The sequence below is a fragment of the Pteropus medius genome, unplaced genomic scaffold (genome assembly GCF_902729225.1).
Source record: "Pteropus medius unplaced genomic scaffold, Ma_sr-lr_union100, whole genome shotgun sequence".
NCBI lineage: Eukaryota > Metazoa > Chordata > Mammalia > Chiroptera > Pteropodidae > Pteropus > Pteropus medius.
The window spans coordinates 11,092,263-11,106,036 of record NW_024352787.1 but is presented as its reverse complement, the minus strand read 5'-3'; the positions used below and the strand labels follow the sequence as shown (position 1 = coordinate 11,106,036).

Genomic DNA, 13,774 nt, shown 5'->3' with positions numbered 1-13,774 from the left:
AGTATCCCATGAGAAGGACATATTTTAGTGTTGCAAAAGAATCAACAAAGTGACACAAAAGAATAAAGGCAAAATTAAACCCTTAGATATATGCCACATAATTAGCTTGCATTAAAATATTCTAAATTCTGATTTAAGAATTACTCCTAGGCAAATTGCTCCTGTTGTGTTTATCCTATTTCTTTCTAGATGCTTACTTTAGAAAAGAGTTCATTTGGGTTCTATGAGAGAATCTCCTGTAGTATATAGAAACTATCTAAAATCTTAAAATTGTATTTATATGAATCTCATTTGCATCTAATTTTAGTATATGTGCTGCAGAAGCAAGTGCACATATGCATCTAAAGCCATGAAAAACCAGAGAAGGCACTTGCAAAGTACATAGCTCCTTTTGTAAGTTAAAACTTTCTTTGAAGTGAATTGTTTATTTCCAAGTCCTTAACGTGCAGTTATCTTTGGAATGTGTTACATAATTTTCAATGTTGCCCTTATGGTTATTCTATCAAATTCTACCATGTCTTAGAATAGTATATGTAGGGATTAGTTGGCAAGTCACCTGTTTATATTGGGGGCTGGAGGGATGATAGAGACAACAGGATTGTTTTGGCAGTGTTTTTATGCTGTTTGGAAACGAGTTCTTCAGAGAGGCACTGTTGTAATGAAGAGTCTTCAGTCCACTGTTAGGTTCCACAATAGCCATAGCACTCCTTTTGAGCTATTTTTAAATGTATTTTGATAAGCAGTATTTATAGTTCCCCATTCCAAATTTTAAAAGTATTTGATATGTCAGTCATGCTTAGAAACGTTTTTAGAAAGTGTATTACAAAATGAGAGACAAAAACATTAATTGATGATGGTTTAATAAAATAAGAGCACGCAATTAGTGAATCTTTAAAAAGCTGTTCTCACATGGATGATTATTTTTGCAAAATTGAATACTTTAAGGCTTTAATTTTATACTTATTGCTAGATCATTATATCTAATTATTTTGACCATTTATTCAAATAATAAACCTCCAAGGCTGAATATTTATAGTGAAGAATGAGTTTACAGAAAGGAAAATAATTATATGTCTCTCTCTCCCTGATATTTTATTCTGCCTGCCATAGAGTACAAAAATATACATTCACATTGTTTTATCATATTCTCGGATCATACAGATTTAGTTACAATACACACACAGGTCAGCCAGTGTTAAAAGACTGAAAAGAATGAAAACTACAAATGAGGACAGATGAGCTATGTATTATGTAATGATAAAACAGGTGTTTTTGAAGATAAACAATGTTCAAAAGCAAAGATTTAAATACTTTTGCATCTCTAATTTTTTCTGGTTATTGGACAAAAAGCAAATAGCTTTCAAATGAAATCTAAATTTCTGTAGTATAATTGAAATACAGAATGTGAATAGTTCTAACTTTATTTCCTCTTTTTTTTTAAAGCAAACTTTCTGTCAGAAGGGAAAGAGAAACTTTTTAAAGAAATTCTTTTCCCAGTGACATTTTGAAAAATTAATGTTGATCCTACCATGGTGCTTTTGATAGCACTATAGGATTGTTTAGCATCAGTTGAGTTATTTTGCATGTGCTTCCCAGAATCATACATACAAAGCTGAGCAGTCTGGGGGGTGAGGATGCTAACGTATTATCTGTTTTTATTTATAGGACGGTGAACTTTGACATAATAAAATACTTGTATGATTTCTTGTGAAAACAAGCTTCAAAGCCATATGGACACTATGACAATGACTAAGCCAAGCTGTGTTCATCCAACTACTTAGCTGGCCAGGGAGAGGAGTTCTTTGGCTCTATTGGATTTGTCCAGACAGGTGCTGGCCCAGCATGGAATCTGATGAAAATACTCTGATTGGTCTGGGTGGATGTGAGCAGAAGACTATTTACCAGGGACCCTGGAGTATTTGGAAGCAACGTGTTAATTATAAACAGCAGGGTTTGAGCACAATCTGTTCTTCTCTTAATGATGTTATCTTAACACTGAAATTGCCTGAAACCCTTTTACTTAGGACTACATTTTGCTGTGAACTATCCCCTGCACTTTGAAGGTGCCAGCAGCCCTTGTACATAAGCCCAGTCTTTTCACTTCCTCTCCACAGGAGCCTCTGCAGTTGCTTGCCAAAGCAGATTTTCCTAAGGCCACTGTTTTAAAAGATCAGAGTTGCAAAACATAATAAATAGAAGTTTGTTTGTTTTTTTAATCCAAGCTTGTATATGCTTATCTATAACAGTGCTTTTCTCAAAATGCAAGGTAGTTTGATCAGATATAGGCCAACTTTCCATCTCTAAGCTTACTTGATAACTAGTGTGCTTGTGTGAGGTTTATATGATCACTTGCAATTAACCACCCAACCTAGCTTTTTAATCTGCATGATGTTTTTTTCTTTTTTTAATCATTTGCCTTTAAAGTTCCACAATAAAAATTTTTCTTGTTATATCAGTTATGAACGTTGGGTCTGATTTTCTTGTCTGTTCATATTTTTGGAGAAGCTTTCTGTTAGCACTTGAATGCTTGAAAATTGTTTTGTGCAGATGTAAAGTACTTAATTACAGAGCCTAGTTTAAATTTCAGTGGCATTTCATTCTTTCATTTCTTTTTTGAAGAAAAATTCTCACAGTAGGCACTCCCGGATAGGAAGCCTTTTAAAATATAGTGATTATCTGACACTTTCTGAATCAGAATACAAGTAGTTGTCTACTTGCATTTATTTAGAGGTAATGAGTAGGGGGAGAAGACTGGCATTCCTTTTTGTCTCCCTACATAAGACATCAAGGGAAGACTTTTGAGCACCCGTATTCTGAGTCTCTTGTCCCACAGAAGATGGTGAAATTTTGTGTTCCATAAGATGTTTGGAGAAGCCAGGACCAGGGAAAAGCCACGTACGTGCATTGCAAATTCAGGCTTAGGTTTTCTGCACATAGAAATTCATGTATCATTAAAGCAGTGAGAAAAGAGTAAAGAAATAAAATGGAGTCACTGTAGTCAAGCTGCTAAATTATTAAAATAAAGTAGACTGAGGCATGAGGAAATGATTATATCCTTGTTTTAACTAGCCTGGGAACTTAAACTTTTGAACTTTTCTGTAGTGTGTCAATGCCTCTGAAGAACTTAGGAAAGAATGTTTATGTGTTTAGACCACCTGACATCTGTTATCCAGATCACCTGACATCCATTATCCAGACCACTGGACATCTAGAAGATGACCATCTTGGACCAGCCCAGAAGCTAAGAATGCAAGACTGATTTTTTTTCTCACAATGTACTTTTTATTATAAGAACTCTCAATTTTTCTTTTTCTTTGGAACACTCTGGGTGTTAACCTGGTAGTGTTTCTGATTTGCAAATCCTTAGACCCTTGAATAAAAGTGTGCCATTTTAAATTTTAGCAAAACCAGATTTATTTACATTCAGTCAACAGATTTCGTACCTGATTCCAGGAAGAGCAATGCCAGTTGGGGAAGTGTTCAGCCCTCATAGGTTTGCCATAAAGTGGAAGGTCTGCTGTGCATCCTTCTTGGATAGACTGAGACCTATCCAAGGGAGAAGAACTTGTCAAATAGGAACTGGGGAGGGCAGGAAGGAGGGAGTTTCCTTAAATGACTTTCCATGGCTTCTCTTCACTGTTGGCCACCTGTCCACTGTCCACATTGTGTGGGGCTTATCCTGTATGCCCCACACTGAGCTACTAGCCCCACATATGGCTTCTCTGCAAAATACCTTGTAACCAGATTTTGTCGTGACTGGGCCATCAGAACTTTCCTGTTTTGTAATTCATTTTTTAATGGCTTGCTAAGTGACTCACTAATTTGATACCTTTATTTAAATGAAGACTAACAGAGCATAATATGGATATTAGCTTTTTTTTTCTTTTTTTTTTTTACAAGGGTTATCTGCAAATGAATTCTCTAATTGGAAGGTATAAATTGCTAATTACAGGAGGGAATATAATGAGAATTATGCTGATTGGTGGGCCAGATATTTTCGTTAAGAGAGGAAGTGCTTAAATTATACTCAGCATCTATTCTACCTAGATAAAAAGTGATTAAGGTGGTAGAAGTAGAAAGTTACCAAGCTGTAGGTTTTTAGATTTTTTGTACATGGCTGATCCTCTATATTAAAAATGTCTTCTTTTCAATTACCGTGACCCAGGTATACATAATCAGGTAGAGACCCTACTCCCATCTCCCTCTTTTGAGTTAGTTTAAATCCCTGAATTCATTGCTGAAGCAATTCCTTTTTAATAACTCTAGAAGGGATTCTGTTCTAACGAGCCTCTTCTCATGAGTCAGAAAGGGGTCAAGTTCCTAGGGCAGCAATTAAGACTTAGGGCTCTGGAGTCAGACTAGTTTGGATCACATACTGTCTCTCCTATAGACTGTGTGACGTCAGTCAAGTTAGTCAATCTGTGTGCCTCTTTTCTCACCTTTACAGTGGAGAATAGAACTACCTCATGGAATTGTTTAGAGGATTAGATAAATTATATATCTAAGCCAGTAGTTCTCAACTAGGGGCAGTTTTGCCCGCCAAGGAACATTTATAGTTTCTGGAGACATATTTGTTTGTCACTGCTGAGTGTGAGTGGGGAAAGTAGAGGCCTGGGCTGCTGCTAAGCTTCCTAAATGCATATCCCACAACAGAATTAACAGATCCAAAATGTCAATAGTGCCAAGGTTGAGAAACTGAAGTAAGGTACCTGGCACATAGTAAGTGTTCAATAAATATTAGCTATTGTTATTATCATGAAACACTTCTTCATGGCTTTGAAAGAAGTGAGAGAATGTGGTAACATTCCAACTAAGAAGAGGTACCCTTACCTAACTGTACCTATGAAATTTAGTTCTTATTTAAAATTTGGAATTATTCAATGGACACAATATTTTGGATTTTTATTTTTAAAATGGAAAGATTATGTACTGGGTTCTAATCCACGTGCAGATCTCATTACTTATTTTTGAGGATTTTGTTGAATAGTCAAAGGCATGAGCCAAGAATGATTGAATCAGAGAAACAGGTAACTGAGAAATTCATTGTTTGCCCTCAAGTATTATGGGTAGACAATTAGCAGCATATCTCTAATAGAATGGATTTAGTTAACCAACAACAGTTTAATGTCATTAAGGTCATCTGGAGCATGAATACTCAGAAGAAACCTTAGTCCCTCTAAAGTTTGCACCATTCTGCTTCTCCTATACAAAGGAAAGGAAAGTAATGGGCCACGTCCAGGAATAATGCATCCCTTAATGCGTTAAGCACTCAGTCTCTAAAATAGTAGATGAAATGCAGCAATCAGGATTATAACAGTGTCTTCCCTTGCTACCTGATGTCTCACACTATTGTGTACTATAATTGTTTGCATTTTATGCCTTTAGCCATGAGTAGAGACTTGGACTGGAGGTAATTAGACCAGAGGTTGATATTATTCAGCTTCATCTCCTACATTTTGAAAGCTTCATCTGCTACAAAGTGTGACTGCCTATCACATGTGAATAGTTTAGATAATTTTGCATGTAATTTCAGTCTGCTGACATGATTTGCTTTCAAAAATGCTTAGCAGAGCTCAAAGAAATTGTTCCTATCGAGATATCAACATTTCACTCAAATTTGCCATTAAATGCCCTGAATACACAGTTAGTGTTCATTTTCCAGCAGTGACACATTCATGAAGCACAGTATGAGAAGTAGAAATTTGGTACAGCAGAGAAAATTATAATCAATTCATTCATTTAACTGCATGTTGATGCACAGTAATGATGGGAATTTTAGAAGGCATTCAACTGTTTGAGTAAATAGTGGTAGCTTTGGCATGATGGAAAGAGCCTGGATTTTAGAGTCAGTAAAAATCTGCTTGGGTTTTGGATAAACCGTAATTCATTTCCTTGGTCTTTAAAGGATTTGAGAGTCTGATTTACTGGCAGTTTCCATGAAAGTATTCAATAATCATTCAATGAATACTAAGTTAACTATGTGCCAGGCATTGTGTTGGATATAGGAGATAAAACAGTACAGAAAGGAGACAGATTTCTGGCCTAGACAACAGGTACTTTCGACATTGGTAGAGCCATTCCTTGAGATAGGAAATCCTGGGAGACGACTTAGATCTCTGGAGTGAGGGAAATCGTGAGTTCAGTTTTAGACATGTTGCCTTGATATAAGAAATCCAGGTACTCATGTAAAGTAGGTGGTTGGATTTAGGTTAGAGATCAAAGTTATTACCAAGTATAAATATAGGAGTCGTCAGAATAGAGATGGCTATTTAGTGAGTTAAAGGTCTTAGTTCTTAAAGTAGTGTCATGGTGAGGGAGAAACCGTTTTGAAATGAGTTAAAATATATAGAAGGTAGTTGTAACTATTGCTCTTAAACTATAAGTTAATTTAATCTTTTAAGTAACTATTCTCCACTATTCATATAAACCTTATTCCCTTCAGTATATGAAGTGACAGTAAGAGAGTAAGAGACCTGGGCTAAGTCCCTTTTGGTATATGATCCTGAAAGGAAAAACCAAACACACTTAGACTTTTCGTTTTGTGGAGAATGTTAGATCCAAACACAGTTTCATCACTTTTAGCCGACTCAATACAGTTGACCCTTGAACAGCATGGGTTTGAATCGTGCTGGTCCACTTACATGCAGACTTTTTTCAGTAAATATATCGAAAATTATTTTGGTGATTTGTGACAATATGAAAAAATTCACAAACTGTAGCCTATAAATAATGAAAAATTAAGAAAAAGGTATGTTGTGAATGCATAAAATATGTGTACGTTTTCTCATGATATTTTTAACATATTTTCTACTGTATTGTAAGAATACAGTATGTAATATACTTAACATACAAAATATGTGTTAATTGACTTATCGGTAAGGCTTCTAATCAACAGTAGGCTTAATATTAGTAGTTAAGTTTTTGGGGAGTCAGAAGTTATATGTGGATTTTCGACTGCATAGGTCAGCATCCCAACCCCCACATTGTTCAAGTGTCAACTGTAATAGAGGCATTGCTCTAGCTCAGGTATTTCTGGAATTTCTTAACTCTCTCTAGATTTGCTTCCTCTGGGAAGGACCATTCAGCCATCATAGTTCATAGGACTCAGCCATGAAGAGAGTTTCAGAGGAACTGAGATGCACTAACCCCATAAACATCTATGAGAAAGGATGCTGAAATAAAAACTCTTGCTGTGTTCTACATCAATCTTTCTTTTTTAATTGAAAAGTGTTGGCCAACTGTAAGTACAAGTTTTAGTATATTTACTTCTAGTTACTATATTGTAATTTAAAGAAAAAGTATAATTGTATCTTTTATATTGAAAAAGGAAGACAGGTAGGGTGGAGACTAATGATGATCATAGCATCCTGTCAAATATGATTGGTAGGAGAATTAAGATTGGAGTTTCACCAAAAATGTTTGGAGTGACAAAAGTTTTTTAAAAAATTATGTATATACAAATAGTTGAAATATGAGACTATATCAACATAATGAAAAGCCGTATCCCAAAGACATAATATCAAAAACCAATTCTCAAATATGTGTGGCCAAATGTTTCTCTTAATAGAATTGCTTGTTAAAAATGCTTATCGTGATAAAATAGAAGAAAGAGGAAAGAGTAAAAAAAAAATAATTGAAGTGAAGTATGGAAGAGGGCAGTGAAATAGATGCTAACTTGTAGAAATTTGAATACAAAATGGCACAGAAACAAGATGTTCCAGTTATCTATTGCTGGATAACAAACCACCCCAAACTTAATGGCCTAAAACAACAATCATTAATTTTGATCACAAATCTACAATTTGGGCAGGGCTTGGTTCCAAGTGGTGACTCGGGCAACTCGAGACTCAACTTGGAATCACATGAAGGTTGTCTCACTTATGTCTGGAGACTAATGCTGACCAGTGATTCTCACCTGGAACACCTATGCATGGTCTATCCATATGCTCTCTCCACTTCCTCTTGGCATGGTGACCAGGTCTGGAAAGTCAGTATCCCATGAGAAGCCAGCAGATGATACATGGCCTTTTCTAATCTAGCCTCAGAAATTACATAGCATCACTCTTGCAGCATTGTGATTAAGGTAGTGATTATGACCTGCTTGTATTAAAGGGAAGGGGATTAGACTCACTTGTTAATAAAAGGAATGTCAAAGAATTTACAAACACATTTTAAATCATACAGGGCATAGAGGATGAAAATATTATTATAGAATGCAGATGGATCATATTTTATGCCATTTCAAAATTTGAATTGTTCTAGCAGACTGCTGATTGTCCCTTCACCCCCTGCAAGTATTTCTCTTCCTTTTTCTGAAGCACAAGAGCTGTGGCTACAAGGAGGCCCGTGTGGTTGGAGCACGGGAAGCAAAAGCAACTGTGGTAGGAGATGGAATCAGGCAGGTGATGGGGGCCAGGTCATGTGTGGCCTTGCAAGGCATCGAAGGACCTTGGTTTTTATTCTATGTGAAATGGGGAGTTTGGAGCAGAGAAGTCATGTGATCTGGCTTTGATTTGGATCTGTGATCTGGATCACTTGGTGATGAGGGTGGAAGCAGGAAGAGCAGTTAGAAACCTATTAAAATTATTCGAGTGAGAGATAATTGTGGCTGTTAACAGTAAGGATGTTAACAGTAGAGGTGGTGAGAAGTTGTCAGATTCAGGATATAATTTGAAAGAAATGTCTGCAGGCCATGCTAATTAATTGGATATTGATTGTGAAAGAATGAGTCAAGGTAGACTCCAGGGTTTTTGACTGGAACATCTGGAAGGGTAGAGGGGAGAAAAGATCAGGGGTTCAGATGTGGCATGGTAAATTGGAAATTACTATTAGGTATCTAAGTGAAGAAAGATGTCAAGGAGGCAGATAGACAAGTCTGAAGTTCAAGGTAGAAACTCAGGAAGCTGTATATAAAGGAAATATGGTCAGCTCTTCTGGGTTAGCTAACACTTCCTTTTCACTGGCTGAGCTCCTGTCCAGGAGGATTCAGAGCCCTTCTAGCAGATGACCCCCCTCCCTGGGAGCTATTGTAAACCGTAATATAAGGAACCTTTGATCAGTCTTTTCTATGGGAATATGGAACCCATGATACAATTACAATTCTTTTTATTTAAAAACTAAAATTTTAAATACAGAATTTTAATGTGAAAATTTCAACTGGTCTTTGCAATGTTAAAAAAATTATAGGAAAAGAGTGCATTAATCATAGATTTAGATATAACAACATACACCATGCCCAACCCGCACTAAATGGCCTGTAAATGCTGAGTTTACAGATTAACTATGCTAATTAAGTTTTAAGAGCCCTTTGTTTTAAAGCTGTTATTACTATACATTTACTTTCCATTTCAGAAGCAAACAAACAAATAAGGCTATATGCTCAATTTCTTCATTAGATACAAAGATTTCTTCTAAATAGATCTAAGTGTGGAATATTTGGTTATTTGTACCTAATTTTTATTTTTCCTGGAAATATCCGTCTATCTTTCGTTGTATTTTTTACCCTCATCATGACAAATCCACCACTGAATCACACTCAGTAGTGGACATGCTTAGAGTCGTGGCTCCAGATGTTTGATTGGTTTGCATTGATGTTCTTTTAATCTCCATTGTAAACAGTGGTGGTCATTAGCAAGACAGTTTGTAGGAAGCAGAACAGAGTGAAACTGACAGGCCTGTTAATGATTAGAACTGGCAATATAGTTCCATCATTATCGTATAATAAATAAGACCTGCCTGAATAAGGAAGATGAGGACAAAAGTTAGATTACTGGACACATTGTCCTTGAAGATGAAAATTGACTTTTTCCTCTTACTTTTCACAATTAAAACTATGTGATTGTAATAATGATAACTACCACTTGAACATCTATGTATCTGCCACTGTAATAGACAATTCACATACATTATCTCTAATGCTTATATGGTTTAGATGAAAAAAATGTATTCACTCAACAGCTGACTGTGGAGTATCTCTTGCAGAAGAGAATACCTCGATGAGTAGCTAGGAGCAGAAATTGAGAAAGAAGATGCAGAAAAGGCAGAAGATAAGGCATTAAGAGTTCCTTAGAAGAAGTAAGACAGCAGAAAGATGCCTAAACTCTTTTGCATAAAAAAATGAGACTTTATTTTTGATTCATAGGGTCAGGCAGTAGCACAAAAAAAGAGCCTGTAAGCTGGGCTACAGTGTATGTGATATAGCCAAGGAGGAATTTTACAATTCTAGACGTGCCCATTTTGGGGAACCCTTAAATTTTCTGTAACAGTCATGTTTTGGGGTAGATCAAAAAGAGGCTGTTACAAATGGGTTGACACTAAAGTAATTGTCATCCAAAGCCTATAAAATACCAAGTGGGAGTCACAAAATTATCTAAAGTAAGAAATTGGATAGAAGTGACCATGAGAATGTAAGCTTCAAGCTCCCTCCCTCCAAACAAGGAATTCAGACACATCGTGGGTGTGACAAACTCAAGCAAAAATCATCACATGCTTTATTTTTTATAACTGAAATTCACTTACTTTTTGAGCCCCCACTTCTGTTATTGGTAGAAACTAACAGGCCAATTCAAGATTAACTCAGCCTTTTCTAGTTTGAACTCAGTCTCCTAGGATTCTTTTCCTCCCTCTCTACCCATATTGTTAGGCCCATGCATAGCTGGAATCTCTGCTATTCACGAGTCTATTGTGCAAGCGAATAACTGAGGACAATAATTGGCTGACATCTTCTTACCCAGACTTTCTTTTTCACTTGGTAAGATTTAGTGCATCCTCTGCAGTGGATGCAGAAGATACTTACGGTTTGCATCCATTCTTAGGTCTATCTACATGCCTCTTCTGCAGACCTCGTTGTCCCTGATCTGTTCCTCGTAGGTTTCTAGCCAACCAGCCAAGCCATTCACCATGGCCCCTGAGTCTGACTATAACCTTACCTGGGGCTACATCTCTCTCCACATAAAGTGATGAACACTCAAAACTGTCCACTGGGAGGATTTCCACTCACCACTGTCTTTCCCTTCCACTGAGTAGGGCTCTAATGCAACAACAGCCCATTTTCAACTTGCACCAGCATTCAGAGCTTACCCATCCATGAAACAAAACGAGCCTTTTTCTCTTGCATTAGTTGATCATAGGGAAACCTACCATGAAGTCATAGATATGAGCTGAGGTAGAGTCATTGGTACAACTGTGGATCTGGGCTTCCTGTTTCTGTGCTTTCTTATGCTTTCTGGAACTATTTGAGATTGATCACCACTGTATCACTTCCATTTAGAAATGGATAGCTGTTGCTGAATTAGTGGGTCTGAGAATGCCTAGTTAATCCAAATGGGTAGTTTTGGCCATGTGACACTTGAAATCCCATAGTTAGTTGCTCAGCTTCTGCCAAAGCACTGAAGCATGCCAAGAGCTATTTGCTTTGGCCTTGAAGGGAAGCTACACCTCTGCTATTGGAACTCTACACCACAGAGGCTCTACACCACATCCTTCTCTCTCACAGGTTCTATTACCATGAGATCTGCAGGGTTGCTTGTCCTATAGCCTAGATCTGCTATAGACCTCTTTCCTGCTCTGCTGCCCACTCAGGAATAGCAGCCCTTCATATCACTGATTAATGGGTAGGAATAGTATATGTTGCTCCCAGAATCTGAAGAAGCTTGAGAAGCATTGTTTCTATTGTCAGCAATAAAAGGTGCATGTGCAATAACTACTTTGGAAGGGATGCTTCATGAGATCCCAGACCACAAGACCCTGATGTGAAAGGCTTCTGAATCTTCAAGAGGCTTATTTCCCATCCAGTACCTGGGGACATGTCATACCAAGGCATCTAGATTCCTTGCAGGTTCTTGCTTAACAGGCACTATTAATACCACATTATCAACACAGTGGACCAATATGATGTTTTATGTATGGTTCAATTCTCTTTGGGTATATTGTAACAGAGAGCAGAAGAATTAGCATAACCCTGGAGTAAGATTGTGAATATATATAATTATCCGTCATACGTGAATGAGAATTGCATGTGAATCCCATTCCTGATAGATATTGAAAAAATTGCATTAGGTAGATCAAAAGCTGTATATGTAGAAAAAGTCACAGAGTATCCCCAAGATACTATTCTACAAGAAGAAAAGGATAAGTCTACAAAATTGTGACTTCCCTTGAGTCCATCAGAAAGCTGAGGTGACAGAGCAACCAACTAGCTTAAAATCTAAGGAAAGACAGGAGACTTGAAATCAAAGAAAAACAGGACATGAGCATTTGCTTAACCTGGGCCAGATGCTAGGTGTCATATAAGCTGGTAAGAAGAATACAGCTAAAATTTTAAACAAATTGTTAAAGACCGAGTATGGGCTGTTATGAGAATATAGAATTCTTGGGAGATGCAGACTTAAGATGAATTTGTATACATTCAGAGGCTCTTCTCTAAGAGTTTACAAGAAAGGTTGAGGGCAGGGCAAGCAAGAGACTGAAGAAATCCTCTTCACTGCAGACCTGGAGAAGGAAGAACCAACTGCTATGGAAAGGCATGAAGCCCCAGTCATATGCCTCTCTTCTACCTCCCTATGAAAAATGCCATAAACCACTGGGGGAAAGGAAACAAATCTAATAATCTTTGGGGTCACATTGCAGCTGGGGGAAAGGAACAGAAAAAAAGAAAATCTGTTTACCACTAGGGGAACATCAGCAAAATTGATAAACCTGTAGTCAAACTAACCAAGAAAAAAGACAGAAATTACTATATGATAGAAAGGATATAATCACTGATCTCACAGATACTGAGAGATAAAAATAGAATATTGTGAACAGTTTTATGCTCATAAGTTTGATTAATATATTATTTTTATTACATATATAAAATATAAAAAATATAAGTGTAAAAATATGTTATTGCTATTATATATATCGGATATGTATATATATAGCCACTAAATTATCTGAGCACCTTTGTCCAACACAAATTGATTATAGATAGAGCAATTGATGTTCGACAAAGGTACCAAGATAATTCAGTGGAGAAAGGATAGTCTTCTCAATTAATGATGCTGGAAAAATTGGAAATCCACATGCAAAACAAAACCTTAAAATATAATAACTTGAATCATATAAAAAATTTATTATGTCTAAATTTAAAACCTAAAACTATATAACTCCCAAAGGAAACATTAGAATGATTTTCATGATCTTGGGTTAGGCAAAGACTTATTAGGACACAAAAATTGCAAACAATATAAGAAAAAAATGATGTCATTTTTTATTAAAATAAAAAATTTTCTTCTTCAAAGACATTGTTAAGAAAATGGAAAAATAAGCCACAGACTGGGGAATCATAGCGGCAAAGCATATAGGGCTAGTATCCCTAAGTAATAAACTCACACAAATCAATAATAATAAAATAACTCTTTAAAAATTTGACGAAAGATTTCAACAGACACCTTATCATAAAAGATATAAAGATGGCAGAAAACACATGAAAAATGCTTAAGTTAACATCATTAATCAGAAGGAAAATGAAAGTTAAAACCACATTGAGACACCATTACACACAGATTAGCTAAAGATAGCAAACAACACAAACTGAAAATATAAGCGCTAGCAAGGATGCAGAGCAACTAGAACTCTTTTATGTTGATATTGCTGGGAATGCAAATGGTACAACTACTTAGGAAAACAGTTGGTCAGTTTCTTAAAAAGTTAAACATACATAGTCACACGACCCAGCAATTCTGTTTCTAAGGTTTTATTCAAGAGAAATGAAAACCACTATTTACCAAAACAA

At 36.3% G+C, this 13,774-nt stretch overlaps 1 protein-coding gene across 9 annotated transcripts in view; it reads left to right on the top strand.

The window, feature by feature from the left end:
* ORC5 (origin recognition complex subunit 5) overlaps positions 1 to 13,774 on the top strand; it is a 170,737-nt gene that overhangs the window by 89,212 nt on the left and 67,751 nt on the right. For 3 of the 9 annotated variants that reach the window (XM_039849366.1, XM_039849359.1, XM_039849364.1), the window contains one exon: positions 1,666 to 2,457. The exons of 3 other annotated variants lie outside the window; for them this stretch is intronic. In XM_039849366.1, the coding sequence (XP_039705300.1) occupies positions 1,666 to 1,711 (46 nt within the window). In that variant the 3' untranslated portion in view covers positions 1,712 to 2,457. Of the gene's footprint in view, positions 1 to 307; positions 394 to 1,665; positions 2,458 to 3,150; positions 3,364 to 7,056; positions 7,201 to 13,774 lie in introns of those variants that run through there. 3 more of the 9 variants (XM_039849365.1, XM_039849361.1, XM_039849358.1) reach the window with 3 other exon arrangements.